Source organism: Somniosus microcephalus, chromosome 15 (genome assembly GCF_052327205.1).
Source record: "Somniosus microcephalus isolate GS21.2 chromosome 15, FLI_Smic_1.0, whole genome shotgun sequence".
NCBI classification, from domain to species: Eukaryota; Metazoa; Chordata; class Chondrichthyes; order Squaliformes; family Somniosidae; genus Somniosus; species Somniosus microcephalus.
This window is the reverse complement of record NC_141001.1, coordinates 23,743,497-23,766,793: the sequence shown is the minus strand read 5'-3', so window position 1 is coordinate 23,766,793 and position 23,297 is coordinate 23,743,497. Positions and strand designations below refer to the sequence as shown.

The 23,297-nt window shown below is 48.7% G+C and overlaps 1 protein-coding gene across 1 annotated transcript in view; it reads left to right on the top strand.

Moving 5' to 3' along the window:
- Positions 1–23,297, top strand: part of LOC147106581 (inactive serine protease PAMR1-like) — a 275,461-nt gene that overhangs the window by 194,869 nt on the left and 57,295 nt on the right. The window contains exon 7 of the mRNA XM_086007553.1: positions 12,820–12,990. Within this exon, the coding sequence (XP_085863679.1) occupies positions 12,820–12,990 (171 nt within the window). The remainder of the gene's footprint in view (positions 1–12,819; positions 12,991–23,297) is intronic.

The window sequence follows — 23,297 nt, the reverse complement described above, 5'->3', positions numbered from 1 at the left end:
ATGTATGGAACAAGGGTGATTATTCCTCCTAAATTAAGAGAGAGAGTTCTGAAAGAATTGCACGAAGGTCATCTGGGGGGAGTCAAGATGAAAAGCCTTGATAGGGCTTATGTGTGGTGGCCAGGTATCGACAAACAAATAGAGGATCTGACTAAAAGCTGCTCAGGGTGCCAAAAAGTTCAAAATGCACCTCCAATTGCACTGCTGCATCCATGGGAATGGCCTTCAGCCTCATGGCAACGTGTGTATATCGACTTTGCAGGACCATTCATGGATTCCACGTTTTTGATAGCAGTAGACGCACATTCTAAATGGCCAGAAGTGATTAAGATGTCGACCACTACCTCTGAGAAGACGATCGCAGTTCTAAGAACCATATTTGCATGGAATGGGTTGCCGGAGCAAATATGTTCAGACAACGGACCACAGTTCGTGTCAGAAGAATTCCAGAAATTCATGAAAAAGAATGGGGTGAAACACTATACATCTGCCCCATATCATCCGGCTACCAATGGGTTGGCCGAGAGATTTGTACAAACGTTCAAAAAGGCGATAAATGCCATGAGCGAAGACCATATTCCACTACAACACAAGGTGGACAATTTCCTGATGGTGTATCGAAACGCCACGCATGCAGTGACAAATCAAAGCCCTGCCATAATGTTCTATAACAGAAGGTTGCGGTCCCGGTTGGATTTGTTAAAACCCAATGTGCGAAGGGAAGTCGAAAACAAGCAATTCCAGCATGTAAATAACAAGGCCACTCGTAGTTTCGAAATAGGACAACCAGTGTTGGCCAGGGACTATAGGGATGATAAATGGCAACCTGGAACAATTCGTGCACGACAAGGACCCTTGATGTACACGGTAGACGTTGGGGAGAACGTAATACGACGTCATGCTGACCAACTTGTGGAATCGAGAACAAGGGTCGACCCCATGTCTACGGCAGAGACACCAGTTGAAGAATTTATTGAGCCTGTAGCATCTACCTCAGACTCGAACATACATGATGATGTTCAATCCATAGGAGATCAAGTGGATGAGTCACCCCAGCAACGAGAACCAGAGACCCCTGAAAGGCGTTATCCGGCCCGGATCAGGAGGCCTCCTCAGAGACTGAATCTTTGAACAGTTTTGTGTGTAAATTGTATATATGTTATCCATGTAATGTTTAATTTGGGGTGTACACTGTTAAGCTAAAAGGGGAGGAATTGTAGTGTATGTAACCTGTACCACCTTAAGAAGATACCTTAAGGTGATGGACTACTTTTTGATGGCTCCTGTACATTGTAGTACCGGTGGTGACCACACCGGTATATAAACCCTGCAGAGCAAAGTGTATCTCAGTTCAGCCCTGACCCTCAATCACTAAAGACCTGTTTATTTACTTCTGTAGTCTGTGTCCTGTTATTCATTATAACTGCAATTGAAAACACAGACTCAACAGGAGACTGCAGATAGTCTTACAGGACAACCTCGAGGAGCTGGTGGCTGGGAAGTGTGAAATTGAGTGACAGTGTTTCATCTTCTTTTTCACTCTCCTCCCCCTCTTCTTGCTCAACCACTGGCTAGCCAGGCTGGATTTCTTGGGTGTCTGCAATGAGGAAGGCACAAGGGTAGGGTTGTCGTGAGGGGAGGGGGGAAAGCAAGAGGTGCATGCTTACACCATGTGCAGCTTGTAAATCATAAAAGATTGTGGGATGAGGGGGAAGTGGGATGTGAAAAAGAGGATAATGTATGAGGATACCGGAATCTTGTATTCTTTCAGCCCTGCTGCTGGCTACGGGTTCAGCTATGCCCCTGCCAAGAATGGCCAGCACTAATTCCATCAAGGAGGTGAGGCGAAGCTAGGAATGTGAAGTGTGCCTCGTGTTTGGTTGAGATTGTTGGTAGGTGAGTGATTGGGGGGTCGTGCACTGAGCAGTGTGTGAGGCTATTGATGCAGTTGGTAGGAGACAGCTTTTGAAGATGCATTCACTGACTTTAATCACTCGTCTGAGGTATGAAACTTCTTTGGGCACTGGAGCCACGCCCTAAGGATGACACTGCTGGCAGTGACTGCCTCGGTGATCTAGTCTCACATCCTTCTGTCTGGAGGACCTCCTGGCCCCCTGTGGGTAGAGGACCTCGCTGAGTGTTCACCCCCTGCACAAAGGCCTTGAATGCTGAGTCTGAGACCCTGGGTGCCCATTCTCTGGCCTGTTAAGCCATTTGGGTTTCTGCTGAAACACTTTTAACATTTTTCATCACCTTTTAGGAGGCGCAGGCTAGCTTTAACTAAAACTAGCCTCGCTCGAACACTGCGAACTTCGGCCCTTGCTGAGCACACAGCCTGTCAGCAGCGCGTTCAGCGTGGGCTGTGCATTGCAATCATGTAAAGTAGCAGGCAGCACGAACTTTACATGCTGCCTGAACTCCTTTCAACGGGCATGGGCATATCGCACATCGCCATCCCTGCGTTCATTTTTGAGCTTAATCGTATTTCACTCCCAATGTCTTCAGTCCCTGCCACAAACTCCGTTCCCAGACATCGACTACATCCCTCTCCCTGGCAATTGTCTGAGGCTGAACCAGACTTTTCGCAACCTTGGTGCCATATTTGACCCCGAGATGAGCTTCCGACCACATATCCGCACCATCACTAAGACTACCTATTTCCACCTCTGTAACATCACTCGACTCCGCCTCTGCCTCAGCTCATCTGCTGCTGAAATCATCATCTATGCCGTTGTTCCCTCTAGACTTGACTATTCCAACTCACGTTTTACCCTCCATAAAGTTGAGCTCATCCAAAACTCGGCTGCCTGTATCTTAACTCGTACCAAGTCCCGCTCACCCATCACGCCTGTGCTCGCTGACCTTCAGCTGCCCGTGTCCTAACTCGCACCAACTCCCATTCACCCATCACGCCTGTGCTCGCTGACCTGCATTGGATCCCAGTTAAGCAGCGCCTCGATTTTAAATTTCTCATCCTTGTTTTCAAATCTCTCCATGGCCTCGCCCCTCCCTATCTCTGTAATCTCCTCCAATCCTAGAACCCCACCGAGATATCTGCGCTCCTCTAATTCTGGCCTCTTGCGCATCCCCGTTTTTAATCATTCCACCATTGGCGGCTATGCCTTCAGCTGCCAATGCCCTAAGCTCTGGATTCCCTCCCTAAACCTCTCCGCCTCTCTACCTCTCTTTCCTCCTTTAAGACGCTCCTTTAAACCTACCTCTTTGACCAAACTTTTGGTCATCAGCCCTAATATCTCCTTATGTGGCTCGGTGTCAAAGTTTGATTGATAACGCCCCTGTGAAGTGCCTTGGGACATTTTATTATGTTAAAGATGCTATATAAATGCAAGTTGTTGTTGCTGATCTTATAAAAGTTTGTACAGCATTAATAATTTGTATTTTTTTAAAATATTTTAGTTTTGCTGGAATGTCACTCTAAACATTTTCCAGCAGCTGCATCTGCATTTTAGCAACTTTCTAAGTCTGAATTTTTTAATAAAATTGCGTGTTGCTATGGAGATATGCTGAATAAAGGAAGTGGCAGCCTAAACCCAGATATTTAGAGACTTCATTCCAAAATGGCCCCAGTGGCAATATTGGGAAAACGTAGATAAAATAATTTTGTTTGGGACGGGGAAAAGGGATATGGAAGTGACCAAATGTTCAGTGATACAGGGGGAATATTACCACTGTGTACTGTGTGTAGCCAAACTGTAATTTTGAGAGACAATAATTATGTTTTTGTTTTGATTTAGTAACTGTCTCTTTAAAACTCAATCATTGTGCTGAGGCTGTTTAATAACCAGGCAAAGTCAGAATCCTACATCAAGCTGATCCTGATGCAATGCTGTGAAGTTTGCTTTCATTGTCTCCCAGATGACAGGCTTGAGAGATAGTTTGATGTACCATCTTCAAATATATCCAGGCTTTATGATTAGTTCTGTTTGAGTTTGACGGAGAGTTTCCTGTTTCTTTTTGAATTTGAGAGGTCAGGTATTCAAAATCTAGGAAGTAACGGCAACTCTTTTCTGGGATATAAAAAAAGGTTCTTCTATTCGATAAGACTAGTTGGCAGTTGGAAATCTTATGAGTAGGAACAGTTTAGGAATCTCAGAAAAAGAAAGGGGAGACAGCCTGAGAACAATTGCCAGGTTGGTATTCCTGAAAGACAGGAGAATTAATATATACTGTAGGTTAAAAAGTTACCTACAAAGGTTTAGTTTAGTTGTAAAGAGTGCTAATTGTTATTATTTTATTGACTTAAGTTACATAAAGATGTTCTACTGTAAATATATAATTGTATCCTATCACTGCTAGATTATTCGCTTGTTCATTGTTTCAATAATAAATTCTTTTCATATTTTAAATGTTAAGCCAAGTTGTCACTTGTGTACTGATTTCAAGACTTTGTTCATTTCCCGACTTTAAATTTACCTAGATTGCAAGGAGAGTGTGGACACTCTCAAAGATATGAGGAGTTGGGACTTACCCATGAGAGTGATCTGAAATACAAGTGTGAAAAAAAACTCTTGGCTAAGAATGTTAGAAAAGACCTGTTTATAAAGAAGGTGTTTACAGTTCCTCTACACATAGCATATAGAGTGGCCACTCCCCCATTATGGAACATAGTTCCTTTAAGTATCGTTGTATTAATTTGTTTTCTTTTTGTGTTCACTGATTTCTATGGAGGCCGACTGATATCTCATGACGCCGTGTGGTACACTTTCCGGGGGCGGGATTCATTCAATCTCCCGCTGTCTACATTGTTGCTCTGGGGTTTCTGCTCAAGTTATAGTGGGGTATTGGGAAAGCCCAATGGAAATTTTACCACCATGTGTAGGGTGGTCACCCATTCCCCCGTGACCCCGATAGCTCCATTTCGACAGTACCCCCCCATTCCCCAGTGACCCCGATAGCTCCATTTCGACAGTACCCCCCATTCCCCAGTGACCCCGATAGCTCCATTTCGACAGTACCCCCCCCAGTGACCCCGATAGCTCCATTTCGACAGTACCCCCCCGTGACCCCGATAGCTCCATTTCGACAGTACCCCCCATTCCCCAGTGACCCCGATAGCTCCATTTCGACAGTACCCCCCCGTGACCCCGATAGCTCCATTTCAACAGTACCCCCCATTCCCCAGTGACCCCGATAGCTCCATTTCGACAGTACCCCCCCATTCCCCAGTGACCCCGATAGCTCCATTTTGACAGTACCCCCCCGTGACCCCGATAGCTCCATTTCAACAGTACCCCCCATTCCCCAGTGACCCCGATAGCTCCATTTCGACAGTACCCCCCCATTCCCCAGTGACCCCGATAGCTCCATTTCGACAGTACTCCCCCATTCCCCAGTGACCCCGATAGCTCCATTTCGACAGTACCCCCCCCAGTGACCCCGATAGCTCCATTTCGACAGTACCCCCCCATTCCCCAGTGACCCCGATAGCTCCATTTCGACAGTACCCCCCCATTCCCCAGTGACCCCGATAGCTCCATTTCGACAGTACTCCCCCATTCCCCAGTGACCCCGATAGCTCCATTTCGACAGTACCCCCCCCAGTGACCCCGATAGCTCCATTTCGACAGTACCCCCCCATTCCCCAGTGACCCCGATAGCTCCATTTCGACAGTAGCCCCTGTGATAAAAATGATAACATCCGGGAAGTTATGTCATCACTTCCTGTGAACTATGAACTATGAACTATGAACTGTGTACATACCTCACTTCCTGTCATATGTCACTTCCTGTTGGACTGGTATAAATACTGGTCTGTTCAGTATTGTAAGAGGCTTCTACCAGAGGCATGGTAAAGACCTCTCTTGTATATAGTGTGTTTATAAGTTACTTAAAGCTTACTTTAAAGTTACTTGATGGTAAGTCTCCTTTTTCTTACATCAATTTAAGTAACTTAATATTTACACTGACAAATACTAGACCTTCAGACAAACTCGGAAGTTAAGGATCCAGGGAACCACCCATCATGGAGAAAATCCTTAGACCTATTCGTCTGGACTTGGACCCGAATACACCAGCAGCTGGCAGGGTATGGAAGCATTGGTATCGTACTTTTGAGAATTTTCTGGATGAATGTAAAGTGGATGCTCCTGCTAAATTGAAGATACTTGTCAATTATGTGACCCCAAAAGTGTTCGAATATGTTGATGACTGGGATAGTTACGAAGAGGTGATTCGGGCACTTAAGAAACTGTATGCGAAGACCCCAAATGAGGTCTATGCTAGACATCTACTGGCCACAGCCCGACAAGGGCCAGGGGAATCAATTGACGAATTCCTGCAAGAACTTCGCAGGCTCAGCGTAGATTGTAACTTTCAGGCAGCCTCAGCTGAGCTGTACCGCCAAGAAATGATTCGTGATGCTTTCATCTGCGGGATTGCCTCTCCATTTATACGCCAGCGTCTACTAGAAAGTAAAACACTTGAGCTACAAAAAGCTTTTGACCTAGCTTGTTCACTGGATTTGGCAAAGAGAAATGCAGACCTCTATCAGCTGCCCAGATCTCGATCTGCTGCTGTAGCTGCAACCAGACAATTCAAGCGGTCTCAGGTGAACCCTATCATGGGGGAATCTAATTCTGATAATTCTGATGAAGAAGAGGAGGATGACCCCACTTTAGCAGCCTCTTGGCAATCTAGGAAGGAATGCTTCTTTTGTGGAGATGCTTTTCACCCTAGGAAAGCCTGCCCTGCTCGCAATGCAATCTGCAGTTATTGCGGGAAAAAAGGACACTTTGCTAAAGTTTGCCTATCAAGGGCCTCTACGAGGGCCAATCCAGCTAAGGCCTACCGAACTGCCCCAATTAGGGCCTATCAAGATGCTCCAGCTAGGACCTATCAAGCTTCCTCTCGAGCTCTCTCCCGAAGAAGCACACCGAGAGTTTTAGCCACTCTCTGTGCAACGACACCAATTACAGCTGCTTGCCCACAGAACCTGTCTCAGGCAGCCACAAAAATTTCAATTAAAGGGCATACCTTAGATGCCTTAATTGACTCAGGAAGTACTGATAGTTTCATTAAGGAACAGATTGTTGCGAAATTGAAACTACATGTCTTCCCATCGGACCAGGCAATTGCGATGGCCCAGTCATCACTTAATACCAGAATCTCCGGCTTTTGTGTTGTTGATATGACACTTCATGGTCGTATGTATCCCTCCACCCGACTTTCGGTGCTCAAAGACTTATGTAGTGATCTCCTCTTAGGGCTGGACTTCCAAAAACAGCATAAGAAACTCACCATTGAGTTTGGTGGATCCAAACCCGGACTTACTATTTCTAATATACCATCTAAATTACCATTTTGTGCATTATCAGCAGCTTCACTTAATGAACCCTCATTATTTGCCAGTATTCCGCCTCAATGCCAACCGATAATAACGAAATCGCGGCGCTTTAATCAGGAAGACCAATCTTTTATTGCGGCTGAAATCTCTCGACTTCTAGCAGAGGATATCATTGAACCATGTTCGTCGCCCTGGCGGGCTCAAGTCGTCATTGTCAAGAACCCTCTAAAACCTCACAAACAGCGACTATGCATCGATTATTCGCAAACCATCAATCAATATACCGACTTGGACGCCTACCCATTGCCACACATTGATGATATGGTTAATAAACTGGCCGAATAAAAGTGTTCTCAACTTACGATTTAAAAAGTGCCTATCATCAGTTACCCTTGAAGGTCTCAGATAAGCAGTACACAGCCTTTGAGGCTAATGGACGGCTGTACCAATTTCGTCACCTCCCATTCGGGGTTACTAATGGAGTGGCTGTCTTTCAACGGGCAATGGATGGCCTGGTTAAGCAGGAAAACCTAAGGGACACTTTTCCCTATCTTGATAACATTACCATTGCAGGTCACGCTCAACAGGAACACGACTCCAACCTCCAAAAATTTCGGGATGCCCTCCATCGCCGTAATTTGACCCTGAATGAATCCAAATCTGTTGAGTCGCAACCGACCATCAACATCCTTGGCTACTGCGTAGGCAATGGTATCATTAAGCCAGACCCAGAAAGACTTCGCCCGCTCCAAGAGCTCCCGTCACCTAAGAATCCGGCTTCTTTACGTCGGGCTCTCGGTCTGTTTGCATACTACGCTAAATGGATTCCTCATTTTTCGGACGAAATCCAACCCTTGCTGCATGCTAGATCATTTCCACTGGGAACAGCGGCTGTTGCAGCCTTTAACCTTCTCAAAAAACAGTTGGAGAAAGCGGCTCTTCACTCCATTGATGAGAATCTCCCTTTCGTGGTTGAATGTGATGCCTCGGAGGTGGCGATCTCGGCTACTCTGAATCAGGAAGGTCGTCCTGTAGCATTTATGTCCAGGACCTTACAAGGTGCTGAGCTACATTATCCTCCGGTTGAGAAAGAAGCCACAGCCATCATAGAGGCAGTACGGAAGTGGAACCATTTTCTAGCTCGCCAGCACTTTACATTGATCACGGACCAACGATCAGTCGCCTTCATGCTCGATAATCGAAAACGAACCAAAATTAAGAATAATAAAATACAACTTTGGAGGATGGAACTGGCCTCTTTTGGTTATACCATTCTCTATCGGCCTGGCAAGGAGAATGTGGCCCCGGACACCCTCACACGGGCATTCTGCTCCACTATGTCATCCTCCACTCTCATGGATGTCCACAATGGTTTGTGTCATCCTGGCATTACGCGCATGCTACATTTCGTACGATCACGGAATCTCCCTTTTTCCACTGGAGATGTAAAGAAAATATGCTCAGAATGCCGGCTTTGTGCGGAATTAAAACCTCAGTTCTTCCGCCCCTCAGATGGTATACTCATACATGCAACCCAACCGATGCAATGACTTAGCATCGATTTTAAGGGCCCAGTGCCCTCTTCAACTCGGAACACATATTTGCTCACCATGATCGACGAATATTCACGTTTTCCGTTTGCCTTCCCCTGCTCCAATATGCTGGCGTCCACAGTAATCTGCTGCCTTGAGCAGGTATTTTCTCTCTGTGGCATGCCGGCTTATATTCACTCAGATCGGGGTCCATCCTTTATGTCAAGGGAACTCAAGGACTACCTCTCAGAATGGGGAATTGCTACAAGCAAAACAACACCATACCATCCCATCGGAAATGGGCAGGTAGAGAGGTATAACGGTATCATCTGGAATTCCGTACGTCTCGCTTTAAGATCTCGGGGCCTACCAGACCAGCAATGGGAAACCGTGCTTCCGGATGCATTGCACTCTATACGGTCCCTGCTTTCTACAGCCACAAATACTACACCTCATGAGCGGTTCTTTGGATTCCAGCGTCGCTCATCTCATGGGACATCACTCCCGTCATGGCTAACTACTCCTGGACCTGTATTACTCCGAAGATACGTTCGGACGTCTAAAAATGACCCTCTTGTAGATGAGGTCGAACTAACCGATGCCAACCCCACCTATGCAAACATACGATATTCCGACGGCCGAGAATCTACCGTATCATTACGGGATCTGGCTCCCTGCCCACCAGGACCTAGTGGGACATCGGGTGATGGCATTTCACCAGGAAACTCTTGGGACCTATCGGGTACCCCTCTCCAGGATCCTGATCGGACACCAACTAGCTTGGTGCCGGTAGAACCCCGTGCTCAAGGTTGCGACCCTCCCAGTACCGCGCATGAAAGTACTGATCCGCCACAGACCAGCTCTGCACCTCCCTCTCAACAGAGGCAGTCCGACTTTGAACCTATTGGGGCTCGTACTCGAAGCCATGATCTCCCCGACCCTTCACAGGGCAATCCAGGCCACACAGACTCTGACCAATGGCCAACCGCATGTAAGCGGACCAGCGACCCTCTACGACGGGAATCCAAACGGGTGCGACTCTTCCTTGTTCGGCGGCTGCGGACCAAAAGGTAGACCACAGCCTCCTAATCCTGCAGGAGGGAAGAATGTGATAAAAATGATAACATCCGGGAAGTTATGTCATCACTTCCTGTGAACTATGAACTATGAACTATGAACTGTGTACATACCTCACTTCCTGTCATATGTCACTTCCTGTTGGACTGGTATAAATACTGGTCTGTTCAGTATTGTAAGAGGCTTCTACCAGAGGCATGGTAAAGACCTCTCTTGTATATAGTGTGTTTATAAGTTACTTAAAGCTTACTTTAAAGTTACTTGATGGTAAGTCTCCTTTTTCTTACATCAGCCCCCATTCCCCAGTGACCCCGATAGCTCCATTTCGACAGTACCCCCCCATTCCCCAGTGACCCCGATAGCTCCATTTCGACAGTAGCCCCCATTCCCCAGTGACCCCGATAGCTCCATTTCAACAGTACCCCCCATTCCCCAGTGACCCTGATAGCTCCATTTCGACAGTACCCCCCATTCCCCAGTGACCCCGATAGCTCCATTTCGACAGTACCCCCCATTCCCCAGTGACCCCGATAGCTCCATTTCGACAGTACCCCCCCATTCCCCAGTGACCCCGATAGCTCCATTTCGACAGTACCCCCCCATTCCCCAGTGACCCCGATCGCTCCATTTCGACAGTACCCCCCCATTCCCCAGTGACCCCGATAGCTCCATTTCGACAGTACCCCCCCATTCCCCAGTGACCCCGATAGCTCCATTTCGACAGTACCCCCCCATTCCCCAGTGACCCCGATAGCTCCATTTCGACAGTACCCCCCATTCCCCAGTGACCCCGATAGCTCCATTTCGACAGTAACCCCCCATTCCCCAGTGACCCCGATAGCTCCATTTCAACAGTACCCCCCATTCCCCAGTGACCCCGATAGCTCCATTTCGACAGTACCCCCCCATTCCCCAGTGACCCCGATAGCTCCATTTCGACAGTACCCCCCCACTCCCCAGTGACCCCGATAGCTCCATTTCGACAGTAGCCCCCCCCATTCCCCAGTGACCCGGATAGCTACATTTCGACAGTAGCACCACCCCCCACCGCCCCCCCATTCCCCAGTGACCCGGATAGCTCCATTTCGACAGTAGCCCCCCCCCCCATTCCCCAGTGACCCGGATAGCTCCATTTCGACAGTAGCCCCCCCCCCATTCCCCAGTGACCCGGATAGCTACATTTCGACAGTAGCACCACCCCCCACCGCCCCCCCATTCCCCAGTGACCCGGATAGCTCCATTTCAATGGTGGTCACTGAGTGATTCTCAGAGAAAACCAGACAGCAAAAGCTTGATTTTCGATTGCTGCATTTAAAAAGATGATGTACACTTGTATGCGTATGGGCGACAAGCAAACCTGTAATGTGACTATCCTTGTTCTTGTTTTCTTGATACTCCACCCCTTTCAGTTTTGGGCTGGACAAAGGGTGCCTGAGCTAATCAGCGGGACTCTGTCACTTGCTGCGGACTCTTGGCTTTCTAAGAGTCATCTTGAATCCTCCCGCACCTTCATGGTACACGGTATCACAAGTCGCCTCGAGCCACGGGAATTTCACTTTCTGCTGGCTGACCCGACAAGAGACTGTGTGCAAATCAGAGCCCAGAAAGAGAAGACAAACTGATAGTACCGATATATCAGATAAACCCCACTGTGCACAATGTGTAAAGTAATGCTAAACTCGTTTTTTATAAACAGGTTTATGATTTTGCTATGCCTCCTACATTGTAGGACTCTATTAGGACATAAAGCCCCAACCTGTTCAAATTTTCCCGATAGCTGTAATCTCTCAGTTCTGATACCATCCTTGTAAATCTTTTTTGCACTTTCTCCAGTCCTTTTCTATGTCCTTTTTATAGTATGGAGACCAGAACTGTGCACAATACTCTTAAGTGCGGCCTGACCAGGGTCCTATATAAGTTTAACATAACTTCACTATTTTTGAATTCTATACCCCTAGAAATAAATCCCAGTGCTTTGTTAGAATTATTAATTGCTTTGCTGACCAGTGATGCTGCTTTTAAAGATATGTTCGCCTATACCCCTAAATCCCTTTGCCCTTCTACCCCATTCAGGTTTTTTTTATTTTTTAAGATGTAGGTGATGTTTCTACTTTTCTTACCAAAATGCATCACCTGACATTTACCTGTTAAAGTTAATTCGCCACTTAACTTCGTAGTCTACAAGTTTTCTAATGTCTTCTTGTGTTACATTGCATTCTTCCTCGGTGTTAGCTATAACCCCCAGTTTGGTATCATGTGCAAATTTTGATATTGAGCTACTTGTTCCCAGGTCCAAATCATTAAATTATGAATAACAGTGGTCCCAGCACTGATCCTTGTGGAACACCACTTTCTACCTTCCTCCAATTTTAATAACTATCTTTTACCGATACTCTCTATTTCCTATTTTTTAGCCAATTTGATATACATTCAGGTATTTGTCCCCGAGCTCCGCATGCTCTAGTCTTTGTCATGAGCCTACCATGTGGTACCTTATTGAGGCAGAACAGAGAGGCTTCTTACCGGGAATTTCCTCAAAGCTTCTCCTGCTCCGCTGCGATAACTTACACAGAAGTTTAGCTGTTTGTGAGTAAGAGAAGTCCCAAGGAAATTCACCACCTCCTGTGTCCCATTACCAGCAGGTCTGGGAGATTTCCAGCTCTGAGAATTGTTTCTCAGCAGTCTCCCGGGAAGATTCACTCAGTGCAGATTAGTGAGGGCTCCAGGAGTCTGCAGTCTTTCATTCTCCAGTGAGGGTTCCAGGAGTCTGCAGCCTTTCATTCTCTTGGTGAGGCTGAACCAAAAGTAGAGAATCGCCTTGATTTTAAGTATCTAGTAAACTGTTAAATGTTCTTGAATTTGCGTGATTGCAGGATTTGTTTAAATGTCAACTATGTGACCTGTCAGTGGTGATATGTAGGAATCCCGTGGCCCCCATCAATGGTAGAGTGGAAGGGGACGACTTCCGGTTCGGCTCCCATATCTACTTCAGCTGTGATATGGATTTCCAGTTGGTTGGAAGTAACGTTATCACTTGTCAACTGGACGGGAACTGGAGCATGACTACACCGCGCTGTGGTAAGGCTCTTTAACATCTTATGTATTGAGAAGCGAAGACCATACTTCTGCTGGGCGTGAGGGTCGGCGAGGGAAGGGACGGCATTTGCTCTGTCTGTTGTAAAGATAAAATTAGAAATGCGAGTACCTGTATAGGGAATACATTTACGATTTTACCTCCCAACAGCTTGAAGAGCAAATCTCCCGTGGCTTTCTCTTTCTTCACTCAAATGAGTTTTCCTATACAATTACGTCTTATTTTCCTAACCCATGAGCGCTAGCTGTGTCCAATCCCCTCTCTGCCTCCTCCCTTAGAATCATTGAATGGTTACAGCACAGAAGGAGGCTATTTGGCCCATCGAGCCCATGCCAGCTCTCTGCAGGAGCACTTCAGCTAGTCCCACTCCCCCACCCTTTCCCGGTAGCCCTGCAATTTTTTTTCCTTCAGGTACTTATCCAATTCCCTTTTGAAAGACATGATTGAATCTGCCTCAACCACCCTTTCAGGCAGTGCATTCCAGATCATACCACTCACTGCATAAAAAAGTTTTTCCTCTGTCGCCTTTAGTTCTTCTGCCAATCACCTTAAATCTGTGTCCTTTGGTTCTCGACCCTTCCACCAATGGGAACAGTTTTTCTCTCTCTACTCTGTCTAGAACCCTCATGATTTTGAACACCTCTAACAAATCTCCTCTCAACCTTCACTGCTCAAAGGAGAACAACCCCAGCTTCTCCAGTCTATCCACGTAACTGAAGTCCCTCATCACTGGAACCATGCTTGTAAATCTTTTCTGCACCCTATCTAAGGCCTTCACATCCCTCCTAAAGGGGAGAGGAGAAAGATCGGGAAAGCATTAGTGATAGGAGATTCAATAGTTAGGGGAACAGAGAGACGTTTCTGCAGCCACAGCTGTGACTGCAGGATGGTATGTTGCCTCCCTGGTGCCAGGGACAAGATTGTCACTGAGCGGCTGCAGGACATTCTGAGGGGGGAGGGTGAACAGCCAGAGGTCGTGGTCCATATCGGTATCAGCGACATAGGTAGAAAGAGGGATGAGGTCCTGCAGACAGATTTTAGGGAGCTAGGAAAGAGATTAAAAAGCAGGACCTCAAAGGTAGCAATCTCTGGATTACGCCCGGTGCCAAGAGCTAGTGAGTATATAAAAATAGGAGGATAGAGCAGATGAATGCATGGCTGGAGAACTGGTGCAGGAGGGAGGGCTTCAGATTCCTGGGACATTGGGACTGGTTCTGGGCGAGGTGGAACCTGTACAGGCTGGACAGGTTGCGCCTCAACAGAGGCGGGACCAATATCCTCATGGGGAGGGTTTGCTAGTGCTGTTAGGGAGGGCTTAAACTAATTTGGCAGGGGTATGGGCACCAGGATGTAGCATTAGAAAGAAGAAGCAAGGTGCACAAAGGATTGGGAGAGACAGATAGCACTAGAGTAAGAAATAGTATGGTATTAGGTGGGGTCAGAGAGAATACAAGAAGGTCTAAGATAGAATAGCAAAATACTGCAGATGCTGGAAATCTGAAATAACAACAGAAAATGCTGGAAACACTCAGCAGGTCAGGCAGCATCGAGGAGAGAGAAACAGAGTCAGCGTTTTGGGTCGAGGACCCTTCGTCAGAACTGGAAAAGGTTAGAGAAGAGAGATTTTTAAGCAGGGGCAGGGAGAAGGGGAGGAAAGAACAAAGGGAAGGTCTGTGACAGGCTGGAAGGCAGGAGAGATTGACTGACAAAAGGGATGATGGTGCAAGGCATAAAGAGAGGTGATGGGACAAATTAAGAAACAAACTTGTTCAATCTCCACCGCATCTGTTCTGACGATGCCACCTTCCATACTAGTGCTTCCGGTATGTCTTCCTTTTTCCTCAACCGAGGATTCCCCTCCACCGTGGTTGACCGGGCCGTTGACCATGTCCGTTCCATTTTCCTGCACTTCTGCTCTCACCCCTTCCCCTCCCTCCCTTGTCCTCACCTTTCACCCCACCAGCCACCACATTCGACGGATCATCCTGCGCCATTTCTGCCACCTCCAGCGTGATCCCACCACCAAACACATTTCCCTTCCCCCCACCCTTTCAGCATTCTGAAGAAACCCGGAGCTTGAGCTCCTCCAGCTGACTAGACTTCCTGCACATGTGGTTGTCCAGGATAGGGGAAGCGTCCTGGAGTTCCCACATGGCACAAGATGTGCATTCCGTGGGACTGAGGTGCCCTGCTATGCCTCTATTTAATAGACAATTAACTAACTTAACAGAAATAAACTCAAGACTTAAAAAAAAATCAGTAGCTACTCACCCATTTTTTTTCTTTTCAGCTCCATCCATTGTGCTGGCGTCACTTACCTCGCTCCCTCCGGGCTCTCATGCTCCCTCTGGGCTCTCAGGCCTACCTTTATCTCCGGCCGCTCCTCTAACTCTTTCCTCCTTCCCCCTCTGTTCCAAATTCCCACTCTCTCCAAATTCCCAACTTTATCACTCTGTTTAGAAGCACTTCGTTTCGGATCACTCTGTGCAGACCATTCAGTGTGTCAGCAGATAGTGTTTACTTTTGTGTACTTGGGGCCGCACCAAGTTGCAAGTGTTGATTCAGCTCCACTGCTCCTGGTGATTAGCACCTATTCAAGACAAACACTTACAGCTGACTGACAGTTAACTGCCGCTGGCAGGCTGTTTCTGTTAACTACAGTTTTTAAAGTTCTAGGTTAAATTCAAAATGTTCAACAAAATTCCACTTTTTACAGCTAATACTCACCCAGTACTTACCAGAGAATCCCACTCTCTTCAAATTCCCAACTTTAGAAGCACTCCATTTAGGATCAATCTGTACAGACCACTTTGGGGTAACAGAGAGAAATTCTGGATAACAGATGTCTGCACAGCTGATTTCTGTGTCTCACCATCACTAACACATGGGCAGCATGAATCAAAGGACTGCGTGGTTAGTGTGCTGACTTCATTTTAGCTCTGGGGCCTGCAAGCTAGTCCAGGTCAGACTGCTGGGGTAGGGGAATTGGGCCTAGTCTCCTCTTTCTGCTGGGTGTAAGGACTCTAAATGAATGTAGCCAGTATCATGTCAACCAAGTTCAAAGTGGTTATGAGCCCACAGCACAAAATGCCTATATTTTGATAAATATATTTGTATTCATTAATGTAAAAGATGCCAGCAAGGCAGAAATGAAGAGTTTCCCATTCAGACTTCCCATGGGTAAAGTTTCCTTTTACCAGCTGGTGGCGACATTCCTTAATGACTAGCAGGTATCAGAAAATGACAGGCAGCCTGTCCACAATTTACCAATACACACAAGGGCTGGCACGTGGTTAGAAATTTTATGAACCAGTGTCAACATTAATCACGCCCGTGGCCCCAGTGTCAACATTAATCACGCCCGTGGCCCCAGTGTCAACACTAATCACTCCCGTGGCCCCAGTGTCAACATTAATCACGCCCGTGGCCCCAGTGTCAACACTAATCACTCCCGTGGCCCCAGTGTCAACATTAATCACGCCCGTGGCCCCAGTGTCAACACTAATCACTCCCGTGGCCCCAGTGTCAACATTAATCACTCCCGTCGCCCCAGTGTCAACATTAATCATTCCCGTTGCCCCAGTGTCAACATTAATCACTCCCGTCGCCCCAGTGTCAACATTAATCACTCCCGTCGCCCCAGTGTCAACATTAATCATTCCCGTTGCCCCAGTGTCGACATTAATCACTCCCGTGGCCCCAGTGTCAACATTACTCACTCCCGTGGCCCCAGTGTCAACACTAATCACTCCCGTGGCCCCAGTGTCAACATTAATCACTCCCGTCGCCCCAGTGTCAACATTAATCATTCCCGTTGCCCCAGTGTCGACATTAATCACTCCCGTGGCCCCAGTGTCAACACTAATCACTCCCGTGGCCCCAGTGTCGACATTAATCACTCCCGTGGCCCCAGTGTCAACACTAATCACTCCCGTGGCCCCAGTGTCAACACTAATCACGCCCGTGGCCCCAGTGTCAACACTAATCACTCCCGTGGCCCCAGTGTCGACATTAATCACTCCCGTGGCCCCAGTGTCAACATTAATCACTCCCGTGGCCCCAGTGTCAACATTAATAACTCCCGTGGCCCCAGTGTCGACATTAATCACTCCCGTGGCCCCAGTGTCGACATTAATCACTCCTGTGGCCCCAGTGTCAACACTAATCACTCCCGTGGCCCCAGTGTCGACATTAATCACTCCCGTGGCCCCAGTGTCAACACTAATCACTCCCGTGGCCCCAGTGTCAACACTAATCACTCCCATGGCCCCAGTGTCGACATTAATCACTCCCGTGGCCCCAGTGTCAACATTATTCACTCCCGTGGCCCCAGTGTCAATACTAATCACTCCAGTGGCCCCAGTGTCGACATTAATAACTCCCGTGGCCCCAGTGTCAACGTTAATCACTCTCGTGGCCCCAGTGTCAACACTAATCACGCCCGTGGCCCCAGTGTCAACATTAATCACTCCCGTGGCCCCAGTGTCAACATTATTCACTCCAGTGGCCCCAGTGTCAACATTAATCACTCCCGTCGCCCCAGTGTCAACATTAATCATTCCCGTTGCCCCAGTGTCGACATTAATCACTCCCGTGGCCCCAGTGTCAACACTAATCACTCCCGTGGCCCCAGTGTCGACATTAATAACTCCCGTGGCCCCAGTGTCGACATTAATCACTCCCGTGGCCCCAGTGTCGACATTAATCACTCCCGTGGCCCCAGTGTCAACATTATTCACTCCCGTGGCCCCAGTGTCAATACTAATCACTCCAGTGGCCCCAGTGTCGACATTAATAACTCCCGTGGCCCCAGTGTCAACATTAATCACTCCCGTGGCCCCAGTGTCAACACTAATCACTCCCGTGGCCCCAGTGTCAACATTAATCACTCCCGTGGCCCCAGTGTCAATACTAATCACTCCCGTGGCCCCAGTGTCAACATTAATCACTCCCGTGGCCCCAGTGTCAACATTAATCACTCCCGTGGCCCCAGTGTCAACACTAATCACTCCCGTGGCCCCAGTGTCGACGTTAATCACTCCCGTGGCCCCAGTGTCAACACTAATCACTCCCGTGGCCCCAGTGTCAACATTGTTCACTCCCGTGGCCCCAGTGTCAACACTAATCACTCCCGTGGCCCCAGTGTCGACATTAATCACTCCTGTGGCCCCAGTGTCAACACTAATCACTCCCATGGCCCCAGTGTCGACATTAATCACTCCCGTGGCCCCAGTATCAACATTATTCACTCCCGTGGCCCCAGTGTCAATACTAATCACTCCAGTGGCCCCAGTGTCGACATTAATAACTCCCGTGGCCCCAGTGTCAACGTTAATCACTCTCGTGGCCCCAGTGTCAACACTAATCACGCCCGTGGCCCCAGTGTCAACATTAATCACTCCCGTGGCCCCAGTGTCAACATTATTCACTCCCGTGGCCCCAGTGTCGACATTAATCACTCCCGTGGCCCCAGTGTCAACACTAATCACTCCCGTGGCCCCAGTGTCGACATTAATCACTCCCGTGGCCCCAGTGTCGACATTAATCACTCCCGTGGCCCCAGTGTCGACATTAATCACTCCCGTGGCCCCAGTGTCAACATTAATCACTCCCGTGGCCCCAGTGTCGACATTAATCACTCCCTTGGCCCCAGTGTCAACATTATTCATTCCCGTGGCCCCAGTGTCAACACTAATCACTCCCGTGGCCCCAGTGTCGACATTAATCACTCCCGTGGCCCCAGTGTCGACATTAATCACTCCCGTGGCCCCAGTGTCAACATTATTCACTCCCGTGGCCCCAGTGTCAACACTAATCACTTCCGTGGCCCCAGTGTCAACACTAATCACTCCCGTGGCCCCAGTGTCGACATTAATCACTCCCGTGGCCCCAGTGTCAACACTAATCACTTCCGTGGCCCCAGTGTCAACACTAATCACTCCCGTGGCCCCAGTGTCAACATTATCCACGCCCGTGGCCCCAGTGTCGACATTATTCACTCCCGTGGCCCCAGTGTCAACATTAATCACTCCTGTGGCCCCAGTGTCAACATTAATCACTCCTGTGGCCCCAGTGTCGACATTAATAACTCCCGTGGCCCCAGTGTCAACATTATTCACTCCCGTGGCCCCAGTGTCAACATTAATCACTCCCGTGGCCCCAGTGTCAACACTAATCACTCCCGTGGCCTCAGTGTCAACATTAATAACTCCCGTGGCCCCAGTGTCGACATTAATCACTCCCGTGGCCCCAGTGTCAACACTAATCACTCCCGTGGCCCCAGTGTCGACATTAATCACTCCTGTGGCCCCAGTGTCGACATTAATCACTCCCGTGGCCCCAGTGTCAACACTAATCACTCCCGTGGCCCCAGTGTCAACACTAATCACTCCCATGGCCCCAGTGTCGACATTAATCACTCCCGTGGCCCCAGTGTCAACATTATTCACTCCCGTGGCCCCAGTGTCAATACTAATCACTCCAGTGGCCCCAGAGTCGACATTAATAACTCCCGTGGCCCCAGTGTCAACGTTAATCACTCTCGTGGCCCCAGTGTCAACACTAATCACGCCCGTGGCCCCAGTGTCAACATTAATCACTCCCGTGGCCCCAGTGTCAACATTATTCACTCCCGTGGCCCCAGTGTCAACATTAATCACTCCCGTCGCCCCAGTGTCAACATTAATCATTCCCGTTGCCCCAGTGTCGACATTAATCACTCCCGTGGCCCCAGTGCCAACACTAATCACTCCCGTGGCCCCAGTGTCGACATTAATCACTCCCGTGGCCCCAGTGTCGACATTAATCACTCCCGTGGCCCCAGTGTCGACATTAATCACTCCCGTGGCCCCAGTGTCAACATTAATCACTCCCGTGGCCCCAGTGTCGACATTAATCACTCCCTTGGCCCCAGTGTCAACATTATTCACTCCCGTGGCCCCAGTGTCAACACTAATCACTCCCGTGGCCCCAGTGTCGACATTAATCACTCCCGTGGCCCCAGTGTCGACATTAATCACTCCCGTGGCCCCAGTGTCAACATTATTCACTCCCGTGGCCCCAGTGTCAACACTAATCACTTCCGTGGCCCCAGTGTCAACACTAATCACTCCCGTGGCCCCAGTGTCGACATTAATCACTCCCGTGGCCCCAGTGTCAACACTAATCACTTCCGTGGCCCCAGTGTCAACACTAATCACTCCTGTGGCCCCAGTGTCAACATTATCCACGCCCGTGGCCCCAGTGTCGACATTATTCACTCCCGTGGCCCCAGTGTCAACATTAATCACTCCTGTGGCCCCAGTGTCAACATTAATCACTCCTGTGGCCCCAGTGTCGACATTAATAACTCCCGTGGCCCCAGTGTCAACATTATTCACTCCCGTGGCCCCAGTGTCAACATTAATCACTCCCGTGGCCCCAGTGTCAACACTAATCACTCCCGTGGCCTCAGTGTCAACATTAATAACTCCCGTGGCCCCAGTGTCGACATTAATCACTCCCGTGGCCCCAGTGTCAACACTAATCACTCCCGTGGCCTCAGTGTCAACATTAATAACTCCCGTGGCCCCAGTGTCAACATTATTCACTCCCGTGGCCCCAGTGTCGACATTATTCACTCCCGTGGCCCCAGTGTCAACATTAATCACTCCAGTGGCCCCAGTGTCGACATTAATCACTCTCGTGGCCCCAGTGTCAACATTAATCACTTCCGTGGTCCCAGTGTCAACATTAATCACGCCCGTGGCCCCAGTGTCGACATTATTCACTCCAGTGGCCCCAGTGTCAACATTATTCACTCCCGTGGCCCCAGTGTCAACACTAATCACTCCCGTGGCCCCAGTGTCAACATTAATCACTCCCGTGGCCCCAGTGTCAACATTAATCACTCCCGTGGCCTCAGTGTCAACATTAATCACTCCCGTCGCCCCAGTGTCAACATTAATCACTCCCGTGGCCCCAGTGTCGACATTAATCACTCCAGTGGCCCCAGTGTCAACATTAATCATTCCCGTGGCCTCAGTGTCAACATTAATCACTCCCGTGGCCCCAGTGTCAACATTAATCACTCCCGTGGCCCCAGTGTCAACATTAATCACTCCCGTGGCCCCAGTGTCAACATTAATCACTCCCGTGGCCCCAGTGTCAACATTAATCAGTCCCGTGGCCCCAGTGTCAACATTAATCACTCCCGTGGCCCCAGTGTCAACATTAATCACTCCCGTGGCCCCAGTGTCAACATTAATCACTCCCGTGGCCTTAGTGTCAACATTAATCACTCCCGTCGCCCCAGTGTCAACATTAATCACTCCCGTGGCCCCAGTGTCAACATTAATCACTCCTGTGGCCCCAGTGTCAACATTAATCACTCCTGTGGCCCCAGTGTCAACATTACTGACTCCCGTGGCCCCAGTGTCAACATTAATCACTCCTGTGGCCCCAGTGTCAACATTAATCACTCCTGTGGCCCCAGTGTCAACATTACTCACTCCCGTGGCCCCAGTATCAACATTAATCACTCCTGTGGCTCCAGTGTCAACACTAATCACTCCTGTGGCCCCAGTATCAACACTGAGAACTCCTGTGGTCCCAGCATCAACATTAATCACTCCCACGTCAACATTAATCACTCCCGTGTCTCCACTGTCAACACTAATACTCCCTTAGCTCTCGTGCCAACGTTAAGTATTCCTTTGGAATATAGACTGGGAAAATCATAGTGCTAAGCATAGGGAAGGACAAGAATTTCTGGTTTGGGCACAGGAGAACTTTCTTGCTCAATGTGTCTCCAGTCCAACAAGGAAGGAAGCTTTGGATCTGGTTCCGGGAAATGAAGTAGGGGAAGTGGAATGTGTTACAGTAGGAGATCATCTAGCTATCAGTGACCAGAACATAATTTGATTTAAAGTAATTACGGAAAGAGGACAGAAAATATTGACGGTAAAAATGCTCAACTGGGGAAGAGCTAATTTCAGTGATTTAAGAAGGGACCTGGCACAGGTAGACTGGAAAAGGCAATTTCAGGGTAAAGCAGTAACTGAGCAATAGAGGGCTTTCAGGGAAGAGACAGTTCGGGCACAAACTAGGCATAGTCCTTTGAAGGGAAAAGGTAGAGCATACAAAGCTAATGTGCCCTGGATGACAAAGGAAATAAAAGTTAAAATAAAACATAAAAAGGAAGCTTATGACAAATGTCAGGAGCAAGATTCAGTTAATAACCAGGAAGATTATAGAAAGTACAGCAGGGAATTGAAAAAGTTAATATGGGAGGTAAAGAGAGATTACGAGAAAAGATTAGCAGGCAACATTAAATTGAACCCTAAAACATTTTATAAACATATAGGCCTAGAGATTAATTGACGCCACTTTTGGGGCGCTAAAGTGGGGCGTCCGCTAAAGTTTGCGGCCGCCGCCAAATCGATGCCACTTCTCCGATATTCATTAGCTTCGCCCTAGGAGTTCGGGCGAGCGCTAAAACTGCTGCTGGACGCCTCTCTTTGGGCGCTAAGCCGGAGGTGGTGATCGATAGCGCCGAGGCCGGGCGCAGCGCAGGTGCGGCCATCTCGTGATTGACAGCAGACACCCTGGCGCCGGCCAGCTCTTAAGGGGGAAGGGTCGACTGTGTCTGCTGCCACGCCCTGGATAGTGGAGCCCTCCAGCTAGGCCTGAACACTGCTGCTGGACCCAAATAGCACCTGAAGACATGGAGAAGGCCCGTGAACGTGCGCAGCGCTTCTCAGAGCATGATCTGAGTGTGCTGCTTGCTGCTGTGGAGAAGAGGCGCCATGTTTTGTACCCGGACAATGGCAAGAAGGCGACGGTCCGCGTCTACAGGAGAGCCTGGAGGCATGTCACCACCAAGCTGTCAGCCAACAGCGACGTCCCCAGGAGCGGTGCCCAATGCCGCAAAAAGTTAAATGACCTCACACGCATTGTCAGGGTGAGTACCCTTTCCAGTGACCTCCTCATCCTTGCATGTGCACCTCACATTATGGGCAAAGGGACCTGAAAACTCTAATGGCCAGCCTTCATCCAGCAGCTATGGGACAGGCATGAGCATCAATTGCACTTTCTGCACTTAACACACTGGCCAAGCTATTCCACCATGGGAGGCATTGCACACCAGATCATGGTGACACACTGGCCAGGCTATTCCACCATGGGAGGCAGTGCACACCAGATCATGGCGACACACTGGCCAGGCTATTCCACCATGGGAGGTAGTGCACACCAGATCATGGCGACACACTGGCCAAGCTATTCCACCATGGGAGGCAGTGCACACAAGATC